General features: G+C 43.6%; 1 protein-coding gene across 1 annotated transcript in view; it reads left to right on the forward strand.

Moving 5' to 3' along the window:
* LOC125456145 (GTP-binding protein Rit2-like) overlaps positions 1-13,604 on the forward strand; it is a 297,799-nt gene that overhangs the window by 153,514 nt on the left and 130,681 nt on the right. Inside the window, 1 exon segment of the mRNA XM_048538926.1 lies at positions 8,818-9,009. Within this exon segment, the coding sequence (XP_048394883.1) occupies positions 8,818-9,009 (192 nt within the window).

The raw sequence follows: 13,604 nt of genomic DNA on the forward strand, positions 1-13,604 counted from the left end.
ATTGACAGCTCCACTCTGTTGCTTCTTTCTCCTTTTTTAAACTTGCGTTACATGTCTTTGAAAAGCATCCATGTTGCCCACTTCAAAATCAACACCTATTGGGAGCATCACTAAAGCTAAAAGCTCACTGACTGCATGATGATGAGATCTGACCCCAATACTCACACAGGCTCATGCTGACTCCTCAAAGATATAGTTGTGTATTCCCCATCCACTGCTCACACAATTACTACAAATAGTAGAAAACCATGCCTGTACTATTATATTCTATATTTTCCTAAACACGTTTACCCAGAATAGAGAGTGGTGTTCCAAATAATATGTTGAATTAAAACAGAAGTTGTTGGAAAAGCTCAGCATCTGTGAAGCAAAAAACAGAGTTAACATTTTGGGTCCCATGACCCTCCCTTCCTTCAGCCCGACAGAACTCATCTCTTCCAACCTGGACTCAGTCTTCTCTCCCCCGGTCCATCCTGCCCACATACACCCATGATTCCTCTGATGCTTTGTACCAGTTTTAGAATCTCCAGTTTGTGGCTCCAGCCCCCTCCTCTTTTAACATGGTGGCACAATCCCCTTACACATGCATCCCTCAGCAGGATGGTCTCTGGCTCTCTGCTTCTTCTTGGAGTGAAGGCCTGAACCGTCCCCACCCACCACCATCCTCCTCCACTTGTCCGAGCTCGTCCTCACTCTCAACAACTTCCCTTTTACCTCTTCTCATTTACTTCAAGTCAGAGGGATGGCATGGGTACCCACATGGGCCCCGTTATACCTGTTTCTTCGTGGTATACATGGAATATTCCTTGTTCCTGTACTATTCCAGACCCCAACCGCAACACTTACTCTGATATATCAAAGATATTGGTGCTGCTCCCCTCTCTCATCCAGAATTGGGAAAAGTTAATCAATTTCACTTCCAATTTCCACACTGTCCTCACTTTCACCAGGTCTGTCTCTGACTCATCCCTTCCCATCCTTGACATCTCTGTTTTCATTTCTGGGGATAGACAGGCCACTAATATTCACTATAAACCCACCAAACTCCACAGCTACCTGGACTGTACATCCTCGCACCCAGCTTCCCTTAAAGACTCCATTCTATTCTCTCAGTTCCTCCATCTCCATCACATCTGTTCCAAAGAGGCCAACTTCATCTAGGGAGCCTCTGAAATGTCCGCTTTCTTCCTCAACCAAGGATTCCCCAGCACCGTTGTCGACAGGGCCCTCAACCAGGTCTGACCGGCCTCCAGCACTTCCGCCCTCACCCTCGATCTACCCTACCACAACAAGCTCCCCTTGTCCTTACTTACCATCCTATCAGAATCCACATCCAGAAGATCATCAGATGCCATTTCTGCAACCTCCAGTAAGAGTATACCACCAGACGCATACTCCCACCCACCACCCTCCCTTGTCCATCTTCCACAGGGACCGTTTCTTCTGGGACATCCTGGTCCACTCTTCCTTCACTCCCAAAACCCCCATAGTTCCACAACACCTTGCCCTGTAACCGCCAAAGGTGTAACATTTGCCCATTTACCTCCTTCTTCCCCAGTATCCAAGGATCCAAACACACCTCCCAGGTGGGGCAGCAATTCACCTGCACTTCCCACAATCTAGTCTGTTGCATTCGCTGCTCACAATGTGATCTCCTCTACACTGGGACATGAAGCATAGACTGGGTGACTGCTTTTCAAAACATCTACATCCTGCCTGAAATATGATTCTGAGAGTTCAGTTGCCTGCCACTTTAATACTCAGGGGTAGCACTGTGCATCAGCTGTTGCCTCACAGTGCCAGGAACCCGGGTTCAATTCCACCCTTGGGCGACTGTCTGTGTGGAGTTTGCACATTCTGTCCGGGTCTGTGTGGATTTCTTCTAGGCGCTCCAATTTCCTCCCACAGTCCAAAGATGTGCAGGTTGATGGATTGGCCGTGCTAAATTGCCCATAGTGTTCAGGGATGCTGAGATGAGGTGGGTTATAGGGGGATGGGTCTAGGTGGGATGCTCTGAGGGTTGGTGCAGACTCATTGGGCTGAAGGATCTGTTACCACACTGCAGGAGTTTTATGATTTCCATCCTGTTCCTAGGCCATCATCTCTGTCTCAGGCTTGCTGCAGTGTTCCAGTGAAGCTCAACACAATCTGGAAGAACAGCACCTGATTTTCAGCTTGGGAACCCTCCAGACTTAATATCGAGTTCAATCATTTTAGGGCTTGAACTCTCCCCTGTCCTAGCCCCTTACTCCACACACCGGGCCTTGTTATCACTTATTCTGCCATTACACACTACCTGTTGTTAGCCACTCACAGTTATTTGCCCTCCTAGTCAGATTGGTACCAACTGCATTGTCTGTACAATTGTTCTTCTCTCTCTTTCGGCTCTATCACCACCTATCAATTGCTCCTTACCCCTTAGACCCCAGCCTACCTTCTGCATATAAACTGACATGTTCCTAGCTACCTTCAGTTCTGAGGAAGGGTCACTGGATCCGAAACATTAACTCTGAGTTTTCTTCACAGATGCTGCCAGACCTGATAAGCTTTTCCAGCAATGTCTGTTTTTGTTCTTGACTTACAGTACCCACAGTTTTTTTCAGTTTTTATTTAATGTGTCAAAATATTAGGAATAAGCAGTCAGATAAATGATCTGACAATGAAGTTTAATAAAGAATGTAACCCTGTTATCCAGAGCTACGGGAGCCAAGCAAATTAATCTGAAAGATTAAACTGCTAAACTAATCATGACCGGAAACCCAACTGGACTAGTCATATAAATGCTGTGACTACAAGAGCAGGCCAGAGAGACTGCAAAGCCTGTGATGAGTAACCACTGTCCTGTCTCCTCAAAGTATGTCATACAAGCTAGGAGTATCATGGAACCGTCGCCACTTGCCAAAGTGAGTGCAGTTCCAACAAACCACAAGACAAAGCACCCCCCGTGATCGACATGCCTTTCACTCACTCGACCGGCGAAGCATAGTGACCATAGTGTGGACCATTGACAAGATGCGTGGCAGCTATTCACTAAGCCTCTTTCGACAGCATCTTTCGAACCTGCAAACCTCGACCACCTAGAAGGACAAGGATAGCAGATGCAAGGTAACAGCACCACTTGCTAGTAGTCTCCAAGTCACACACCATCTTCACTTGGACCTATATCACCATTTATTCACTGTCATTGGGTCAAAATCCTGGAATTGCAGACACTTACCACCACCTTTTGGAGCAATTGGGATGGGCTATAAATGGTGGCCTTACCTGCAATGATCACATTCCACTAATTAGTAAAGTTTAGTGCTAGAGTTCAAGATCAAGTCAGTAGAGATAGTGATGAAGTAAAAGCAAAATACTGGAAATTTGAATTTTGAAAATTGGAAGTAAAATGAAAGCGTGCTGCAACTCCTCAGCAATTCTGACAGCTTCTGTGGAGAGAGAAATGGCTTTAAACTTTCAAGTCAAACATGCTTTTAATGCAACACTACAATAATAATGACTTTGTTCTGATTGTCTGCTATAGATGTTAGTGCAACCCTCAAAGAACTGGAACTTTAATAATGAAGTGATAATGGTGAATGAATTAAAATAGATCTAAGAAGAGTTTATATCTGATTGCATTTGGAGGTTAGCAATTATAATGAAAACACAAAAGTGAACATGGTAGAGAGAAATTTGCTTCATGATTAGATAATGATCTGTCTTTACAATTTCTGAATTTCTGTATTATTTTTAGATTTTTTTATCTAACATCTTCATTTTTGTGTTGTTAAATCATTTTGAACATTTTTTCTAGTATAATTACATAAATAATTCTATTCATATTTTTGAAGTATTCATGATAATATAAACTAACTTTCGTGGTGGACATTTACTTTTTGAAAATTAATTATAAAGGAAAATTCAATGGCTGGAATGTGCAGTTAGCAGTGAAGCAGAGTTCATGACGTTTGCTGCAAATAAATCTGCTTGTCATGATCTAATAGCCTTTGTGCCATGGTTTGCCTCTTTCCCAAATGACAATTTAAACCTGGCACCAAGTCAAGGGGCAACCTTAGAATGCAGAAGCAGTAATGACAGCACACAGAGAGAAAATCCAGATGTCGGTGGAGTAGAATGCTCTAACTCGTGCACTTCTGCTCCTCCCGCTTATTTCACATTTCCTTCTCTTTCTTTTCCCTTTTATCTCACTTTGTCACAATTTTGGTGTTTTCCCTCTCTTGATGTTCACCTCCACCATGGCAGGTTTCGGCCTGGTCTCTTGGCCTCTTGTGGTGGTCCCAGCCTGGTCTCTCAATGGCTCATGACAGGTCTCAGCCTGGATTCTCGGCGGCTCGTGGTGGGTCCCAGCCTGGTCTCTCAGCAGCTTGTGGCAGCTTGCAGCCTGGTTTCTCAGCAACTCATGGCAGCTGAGGTCTCCCAGAGAGGAGACAAGCAGAGGATTTGCTGAAAACTGTTGAATTTTTAACTTATTTCTTTATTTTGCTAGTCTAAACTACAACAGACTTTAATATTTACTATTAACTTTTTAAAAATTTATTCTATGAGGTAATGCTTAACTTTTTAACTCTAATTTCTCTAACTACTTTGTACCTAAGTTTTTTTTTTGTACTAAGGTACCTTGGTACCGAAGAAGGCACCATTTGTGGCAATAGTGTACACTTTTGTAAGTACTGCTACATTTCTGTACTTGAGTACACATGACAATAAAGTCTAAATCTAATCAATTACTTTGAAACATTCACGCACAGCAATGTGAGCCTTTCACTTTCAATTTAAAATCTTCAGGTATTGAAACAAACTTGTCACTGTGCAAAATAGACATTGAGGTTTTTAAAAATGCATTTTAAAAAATATCTACATGTTTTGGCCATCATGAAAACATTTGACATTCTAAAATTATAAAATTAACTTTTGGAGGCCTGTGAAGACGCTGAGTCATGAAGTCAGTATTTTGCTATGATCCCAGTTACTCATTATTTGACAAAGTGTTAATTTTGCCCCGGTGTTTAGCCAACATTAGAATTGAAGTTCTCAACTGGTCTCAATTGGAAAGGAGTTAGCAACAGAGATAATGCGCAGAAAACCGTTGGATTTCTACACTGTTCTAAAGTTCCAATGTTACTAGCTTTGTACCATGGTAAGACCTGGGAAAGCTTTTCTTTTCCCTTTCCTTTTGGCATCCTTTCCTACTTTATTCACAACTTTATTTTCAGGAATTTAACATTGAATATTTCCCTTTCTTTGTTTCTTTTAAACCTTATTTGCATCATTTATTTGAATGAAACTACGCTCATTGTTCCACTACATCCATTGAAGTAACTTCACAAAGATTAATATCCTGTCACCAAGTCACCTTTTATTTACACATTGGAAGCCCTTGACACTGATCCAGCTCCCTTGGATCTGGCTCTCAGAGTAATGAGGATCGCTGACACTCCTGTTCTTGTTTGTCAGCCAGGGTTCCCTCATTGGACTAGATTAACAACCCCAATCAGCGAACTCGTATTCTATGATGTCCACTCGCTAGCCTCATTACAATCACTACGTCCCTAAGCCTAAGGTTCACTCCTGGCAGGAACCATGCATGAAATGTGAACATTGTGTGAAAATCAATAGTTGAAAAGAAAGACAAAACTAATCCAGTACTAGAAATTTTACAAGTTTGACATGGCAATGTCATTCAAACTTTACTTTTTTTGTGCAATGCAATTGCCTAAGTTCACGGGATAACAAGGTGTGGAGCTCGATGAACACAGCAGGCCAAGCAGCATTAGAGGAGCAGGAAAGCTGACATTTTGGGCCAAGACCCTTCGTCAGAAATGGGGCAGGGGAAGGGGATCTGAAATAAATAGGAAGAGAGGGGGAGGCGGATCGAAGATGGATGGAGGAGAAGATAGGTGGACAGAAGACAGACAAGTCAAAGAGGCGGGGATGGAGTCAGTAAAGGTGAGTGTGGGTGGGGAGGTAGGGAGGAAATAGGTCAGTACAAGGAGGACGGACAGGTCAAGGGGGCGGGATGAGGTTAGTAGGTAGGAAATGGGGGTGTGGCTTGAGGTGGGAAGAGGGGATAGGTGAGAGGAAGGACAGGTTAGGGAGGCGGGGACGAGCTGGGCTGGTTTTGGGTGGTGGTAGGGGGAGGGGAGATTTTGAAGCTTGTGAAGTCCACATTGATACCATTGGACTGCAGGGTTCCCAAGTGGAATATGAGTTGTAGTTCCTGCAACCTTGTAGTAGGCGTAGCACTTCCTGCGGTTGCCGGGAAATGTACCAGGTATGGTGGGGCTAGAGGAGTGTGTGGAGCAGACAAGGGAGTCACGGAGAGCGTGGTCCCTCCGGAAAGCAGACAAGAATGGAAGGGAAAATTGTCTTTGGTGGTGGGGTCAGATTGCAGATGGCAGAATTGTTAGAGGATGATATGTTGGATCTGGAGGTTGGTGGGGTGGTATGTGAGGATGAGGGGGTTTCTCTTTTGGTGGTTATTGCGGGGATGGGGTGTGAGGGATGAGTTGCGGGAAATGTGGGAGACACAGTTTTGGGTGTTCTCGGCCACTGCGGGAGAGAAGGTATGGTCCTTGAAAAACGAGGACATCTGAGATGTACAGGGGTGGAATGCCCCACCTTGGGAGCAGATGCAGCAGAGGCGAAGGAATTGGGAATAGGGGATGCCATTTTTGCAGGATGGTGGGTGGGAGGAGGTGTATTCTAGGTAGCTGTGGGAGTCGGTGGGCTTGAAATGGATATCGGCTTTTAGGTGGTTGCCCGAGATGGAAACAGAGAGGTCCAGGAAGGTGAGGAGTGTGTTAGAGATGGTCCAGGTGAACATAAGGTTGGGGTGGATTGGTGAAGCGGATGAACTGTTCAAGCTCCTCGTCGGAGCATGAAGCGGCGCCGATACGCTCATCAGTGTAACAGAGGAAGAGGTGGGGTTTAGAGCCAGTGTAGGTATGGAAGAGGGATTGTTCTGCCTCCCTGACCTGTTCTTCCTCTCACCTATCCCCTCCTCCCACCTCAAGCCGCACCCCCATTTCCTGCCTGCTAAACTCATCCCGCCCCCTTGACCTGTCCGTTCTCCCTGGACTGACCTATCCCCTCCCTCCCTCCCCACCCACATTCACCTTTACTGGCGCCATCCCTGCCTCTTTGACTTGTCTGTCTCCTCTCCACCTATCTTCTCCTCTATCCATCTTCGATCCACCTCCCCCCTTCTCCCTATTAATTTCAGAACCCCCTTCCTCTCCCCCATTTCTGATGAAGGGTCCAGGCCTGAAATGCCAGTTTCCTGCTCCTTTGATGTTGCTTGGCCTGCTGTGTTTATCCAGCTCTACACCTTGTTATCTCAGATTCTCCAGCATCTGCAGTTCCTATTATCTCGATTACCTAAGTTCACAGTGTTTTCTCATTAACAGTGCCATAAAGGTTAAAGGTTTGGAAAGAACATATGTGTGTTGTTTAAAGAAAAGTTATCTGAGTCAGGTTTTAAGCTTTTTATTTTCATTTTTTTTGTCAATTATTGTTCTTACAGCCTTTGATACTCAGTCCAATTCCAGCAGTGCTTTTGATTGCAATGCTAATGAAATACTGTATTTGGTTTTGAATGCTAATTTCTGGCAGACTATGGTTGGGAGAGTTTGCAGCATCCAACTGAGACTAAATAACAAGAAGCTTTAACCTAAACAAGGTACAGTTTATTGCTTAATAACAATGAGGGAGAAGTTATATTAGCACGATAAACTTTGTTCCATAATCTATGAGGAGACCTGTGAATACAGGTCTTCAATCCACAAGATTCTACAATGTTGTGCCTTATCCCACCAATTCTATATGGCATCATGAGATTGCGTGAAATGTATATCTTACTACCTTGTACAAAATAAACCAGAGGCTTCAGTTTTCAAAATAAAAACTAGAAGAACTGTGGATGCTGTAAATCAGGAACAAAAACAATGTTATTGGAAAAGCCCAGCAGGTCTGGGGACAGCATCTGTGAAGGTAAAAACAGTTCACATTTCAGGTCCAGTGATCCTTCCTCAGAACAGGACCTGAAATGTTGACTCTTTTTTTTCCTTCACAGATGCTGCCGGACCAGCTGGGCTTTTCCAGCAACTTTGTTTTTGCTTCAATTTTCAGATGCATTAACCTAAATATATGATTTTTTTAAAAATCAGCACTTATCATAACTAGCAAAACCACCAAATAGCAGAGTGCATTATTATGAGGTTTGTTTGCAAACAGTCTGTGAATCCAATGATTTACAATTTCATGCAGATCACTGGGTTGCATTCATGTTTGTGAATAATATTTGCGTTTTGTCCTTCATTAATGTAAAAATTCTACAAATAAGCATGGTCCACTTACCATAAACTAATGAAGTTCATTTCACCTGATATAGACAAGAGGGATCAATTTGGAATCATCATGATCTGTATGGCCCTGTCCTAGAAGAGCTAATCCGGCTTTCCAAATATAACATGAGCACAATGATAGGCTTTTACTCTTGAATGTCCATCTCACATTGCACGGTAAGGTCTGAAGACTGCAGTTAAAGTCATAAACAAACAGAAATTGCTGGGAAGATTTCAGCAAGCGCTGACCCCATTGACACCGGACCCGAAACATTAACTCTGCTATTTCTCCACAGATGCTGCCAGACCTGCTGAGATTTCCCAGTGATTTATTTGTTTCTTTCTGATTGCCAGCAGGCCACAGTTCTTTGTTTTCTTTTCTGTTTGACAGCAGTTCAGCATCAGGTCACCGTGTTGTAGGGGGGAATTGGCATCATTATTTTCCTTTTGTGTTTTTGATTTTTGATTTCAGGCGGAATTCACAGCCATGAGGGACCAATACATGCGAGGTGGAGAGGGTTTTATAATCTGTTATTCCATCACTGATCGCCGATCATTCCAAGAAGCTGCAGAATTCAAGGAACTCATCTATCATGTTCGACACACATATGATATCCCAATAGTTTTGGTTGGAAACAAAACGGACTTGGAAGAGTACAGGCAGGTAAGGAAGCTCTGCTTAGTAAGCATGCCATTTGCAGTTATCCTTCAAAATTTGTACTTCAATGTGGACTTGAGAGTTTTGGTTTATTTTGCAGAAATCTTAACAATATAGTCTGGTTAAAGAGTAGCTTACATTTTAACCAAAGATAAAATTAGCTTTTTTTATTATTTTCACCTCGCTTTAGTCGGTTGATTTTTTTTTTACATACACGAGGTGGCATTTTCAGTGATTTGGGAAAAAAAAAAGGCTGTAACACTAAATTACAGAGGCAGACTATAATTCAGTAGTCACACATTTGTTCTCTGAAATCAGATAATGGAATTTTAGATTTTGGGCTTTATTTTTTCATGTAGGGGAGGTGATGGCCTAGTGTTATTATCACTAGGCAATTAATCCAGACATCCAGGTAATGTTCCAGGGACCTGATCAAATCCCACTATGGTAGATGGTGTAATTTGAATTCAGTTAACATCTGAAATCATAAGTCTAGTGATGATCATGAGACCATTGTTGAATATCAATAAAATCCCATCTTGTTCACTTATGCCCTTTAGGGAAGGAAACTGCTGGCCTTGCCTGTTTTGGTCTACATGTGACTCCAGACTCTCAGCAATGTGACTCTCAGCTGCCCTCTGGGCAATGCATACTGGCCTCACCAGTGATGCCAACTTCTGAAGAATGTATATGTGAATATATTAAAAATCCCTCGATTAGATAAGCTTCAGATCGATAAAGACCCATCAGTTCATCTTACGTAATTACAGTGATACTCCAACCAAAACATGATTGATAAGAGCCATAGAGCAGGGATTAGAATTTGATAATGGAAGGTCCACTCTACTAACCAGTCTGGGAGCATGCAGTGTGTAATATGCTTATTGCCTAACTGCCATTTCAGAGTTCTCCACGTACTTAGCCAAAATCCAGCACAGACCTTGTTTAATCAGTTGATTTCACAAACAAAATTTATGATAGAATAACTGGGAATTGGTTTGCTCTGTTTGAAATGGAGACAACCAATAACATTCTCTGTGAAATTACGGATTGACACCTCTTTTGTCTGGTCTACCAAAAGTGCAAGTTACACAACAATACCTCGAATAGCAACTGTACAATGTTCTGACACAGAACATTTCTTACCTACATTAGATTAGATTCCCTACAGTGTGGAAACAGGCCCTTTGGCCCAACAAGTCCACACCGCGCCTTGAGGCATCCCACCCAGACCCATCCCCCAATAACCCACACACCCATGAACACTACAAGCAATTTAGAATGGCCGATCCACCTAACCTGCACATCTTTGGACTGTGGGAGGAAACCGGAGCACCCGGAGGAAACCCACGCAGGCACGGGAAGAATGTGCAAACTCCACACAGACAGTCGCCCCAGGCTGGAATTGAACCTGGGTCCCTGGTGCTGTGAGGCTGCAGTGTTAACCACTGAGCCACCGTGCCACCCTATCTCCTCTGAAAGACTGGGAAACATCCTGGGAATTTGCAAGACAGAAAATTCCCTATATTTTGAATTGATGTAAAGTGTAATTATACAGTTTGTTGGAATGCATTGACAAAAGTTATTACCATTGTTTTCTGCAAATATAATAGACTTCATTAGTGTTTATTTGAAGGAAAACCCATTATATTTGGCTGAGTTTCAATGGTCTAAGCGACTTATCTCAGAAGGAGGGCTGAGTTTACATTTTGATTGACAGTTCTAAAAGGCTGTAAAAAGATTAGCTACCTTTTTTGTGGTTACCAAATAGAAGTCTTTATTTGTATAACAAATTAACTACTTGAGAGTAAATGAACCATTTGTTATGAAATTTTGTTTACTATAATAAGTGTGTAATAGTCTGAGAGTTGATAGCAGCATCAATATAGCAAAAGAGAATGAACCTGGGGATGAATAACAGCAGTGGCAGCAGAATAAATACCTGAGGAGTGAGGTCAGTCAGAACAAGCTTAGGTATCAGAGTCAGAGAGATATACAGCATGAAAACAAGCACTTCAGCCCAACTCATCCATGCCAACCAGATATCCTAAATTAATCTAGTCTCATTTGCCAACATTTGGCCCATATTGCCTCTAAACCCTAGATAACAAAGTGTGGAGTTGGATAAACACAGCAGGCCAAGCAGCATCTTAGGAGCACAAAAGCTGACGTTTCGGACCTAGACCCTTCATCAGAAAAGGGGGGTGGGGAGAGGGTTCTGAAATAAATAGGGAGAGGGGAGAGGCGGATCGAAGATGGCTAGTGCAGTGAGAGAGAGATCCTGAGGTTTGTCCAGATGGACGAGGATAACTTCTTCAGGTTAGGCATCCCAGGAAGAGTCTTCGCAGTGAGTTTAAAATTATATCAGCAATAATGGGAACTGCAGATGCCGGAGAATCCAAGATAACAAAGTGTGGAGCTGGATGAATACAGCAGGCCAAGCAGCATCTCAGGAGCACAAAAGCTGACGTTTCGGGCCGAGACCCTTCATCAGAAAAGAGGGATGGGGAGACGGAAACCCTTCCTATTCATGTACCCATCCAGATGCCTTTTAAATTTTGTTATTGTACCAGTCTCCACCGTCTTCTCTGGTAGCTCTTTCCATACACAGACCACACTGCGTAAAAAAAATTGCCCCTTAGGTCCCTTTTAAATCTTCACCCTCTCACCTTAAATCTATGCCCCCTAGTTTTAGACTGCCCCACACAGGGGAAAAGGCCTTGGCTAATCACCCTATCCATGCCCCTCATGATTTTAAAAACCCCTATAAGGTCACCTCCCAGCTCTGATGCTCTGGGGAAAACAGCCCAAGCTTATTCAGCCTCTCCCTACAGCTCAAATCCTTCAACCCTGGCAACACCCATGTAAATCTTTTCTGAACCTTTTTGAGCTTCACAACATCCTTCCTGTCGTAGGGAGACCAGAATTGCACACAGTATTCCAAAAGTAACCTAACTACTGTCCTGTATAGCCACAACGTGACCTCCCAACTCTTACGTTCAATGCACTGAGCAATAAAGGCAGACATGCCAAATGCCGTCTTCACTGACCTATCTACCTGCAACTCCACTTTCAAGGAACTATGAACCTGCACCCCAAGGTCTCTTTATTTGAGATGTGAACAGCAGCAGTAGAATAAATACCTGAGGAGGGGGTTCAGTCAGAGCAAACCTGGAGGTGAACAGCAGGATAAATACCTGAGGAGCACGGTCAGTCAGATCTAGGGGTTAAATTGAGGGTGGAGGTTGAGGGGTGATGTCATGATTCAGAAAGTGACCTGGGCTTGGCTGCTCAGGAACCAGGTTTGCACATTGAGTGAGTAATGTCGAGAAGGAGGTAAAGAATTTATTCATTGTAATTATAGTCTGCTCGGAATAACATGCGGCTGTGATAGACAAGTGGGACTAGTTTAGTTTGGAATTATGGTCGGAGTGGACTGGTTGGACTGAAGTGTCTGTTTCTGTGCTGTACAACTCTAAGACTCTATGAGAGACCTGAGTTTGGTGGCAAGTGATTTAGGTTGTTCCTGTATTATTGTCTATAGTTAATAAGGTTGGTTTAGTTGGTAGTTCTCAGTCCAGTGGAAAGCTCCTCCTGCAACACGTGGGAAATCAGGGTCCACCGGTGACCTCGTATCTTGGAAGTGTGTTCAGCTGCAGTTCACGATTGACCACGTGGAGCACTTGGAACTGTGGATGGATTCACTGTGGAACATTCATGAGACTGAGAATGTCATGGATTACACATTTGGTAAGTTCATCACACCAAACATTATGGGCTACACAGGCACAAAGAGGCTGGGTGATCACCAGGACGCCTAGTAAACATGGGCAGGTAGTACAGGGGTCCTCTGTGGCCTCTCAAACAGTTCTACTGCTTTGGATGCTGTTGGTGGGAATGACCTCTCAGGGGAAACCAGCAGCAGCAACCAGATCAGTGACACCACGACTGGCACTGTTGTACAGCAGGGAGAGCCAAAGTGTCAGCCATGTGAAGTCACATGGGATCCACAGTGAGCTGGTAAATGGATACAGAAGTGGCTTAGCCATAGAAGGCAGGGAGTAGCAGTGGAAGGGTTTTATTTTCTGACTAGAGATCTGTGATGGGTGGTGTTCTGCAGGGATCAGTGCTCAGACCCGTGTTGTTTATAACATATATAATAAGGGTTCGGAGAAGAATGTAGGTCGCCTGGTTAGTATTGGTTGTGGATGACACAAAGGCTGGGGGAGCAGTGGATAGTGAGGAGGATTGCCAGAGGGATAGATAGGATATGAATAGGCTGGAGACATGGGTGGAGAAATGGCAGGTGGACTTTAATCTGGACAATATCCCTCCTGTAACAGTGCTACCAGAACTAGCTATAATCCTCCAGAAGAGTCCTCACCAACTTCTCAAACAACCTCAAAATGACGTCCCAACTCCTATACTCAAATGTCTGAGCCATGAAGGCATACATGCTAACTGCCATCTTAGCTACCCTGCCGACATGTGCTGTGAACTGCAAACAATTATGTACATGAACCCCTAGATCTGTCTGTTCTGCAGCACTACCCAAGGCCCTACTTTTCATTGAAGCATTATATTATTGATCGAATGAATAA

The sequence above is a fragment of the Stegostoma tigrinum genome, chromosome 1 (genome assembly GCF_030684315.1).
Source record: "Stegostoma tigrinum isolate sSteTig4 chromosome 1, sSteTig4.hap1, whole genome shotgun sequence".
Lineage (NCBI taxonomy): Eukaryota > Metazoa > Chordata > Chondrichthyes > Orectolobiformes > Stegostomatidae > Stegostoma > Stegostoma tigrinum.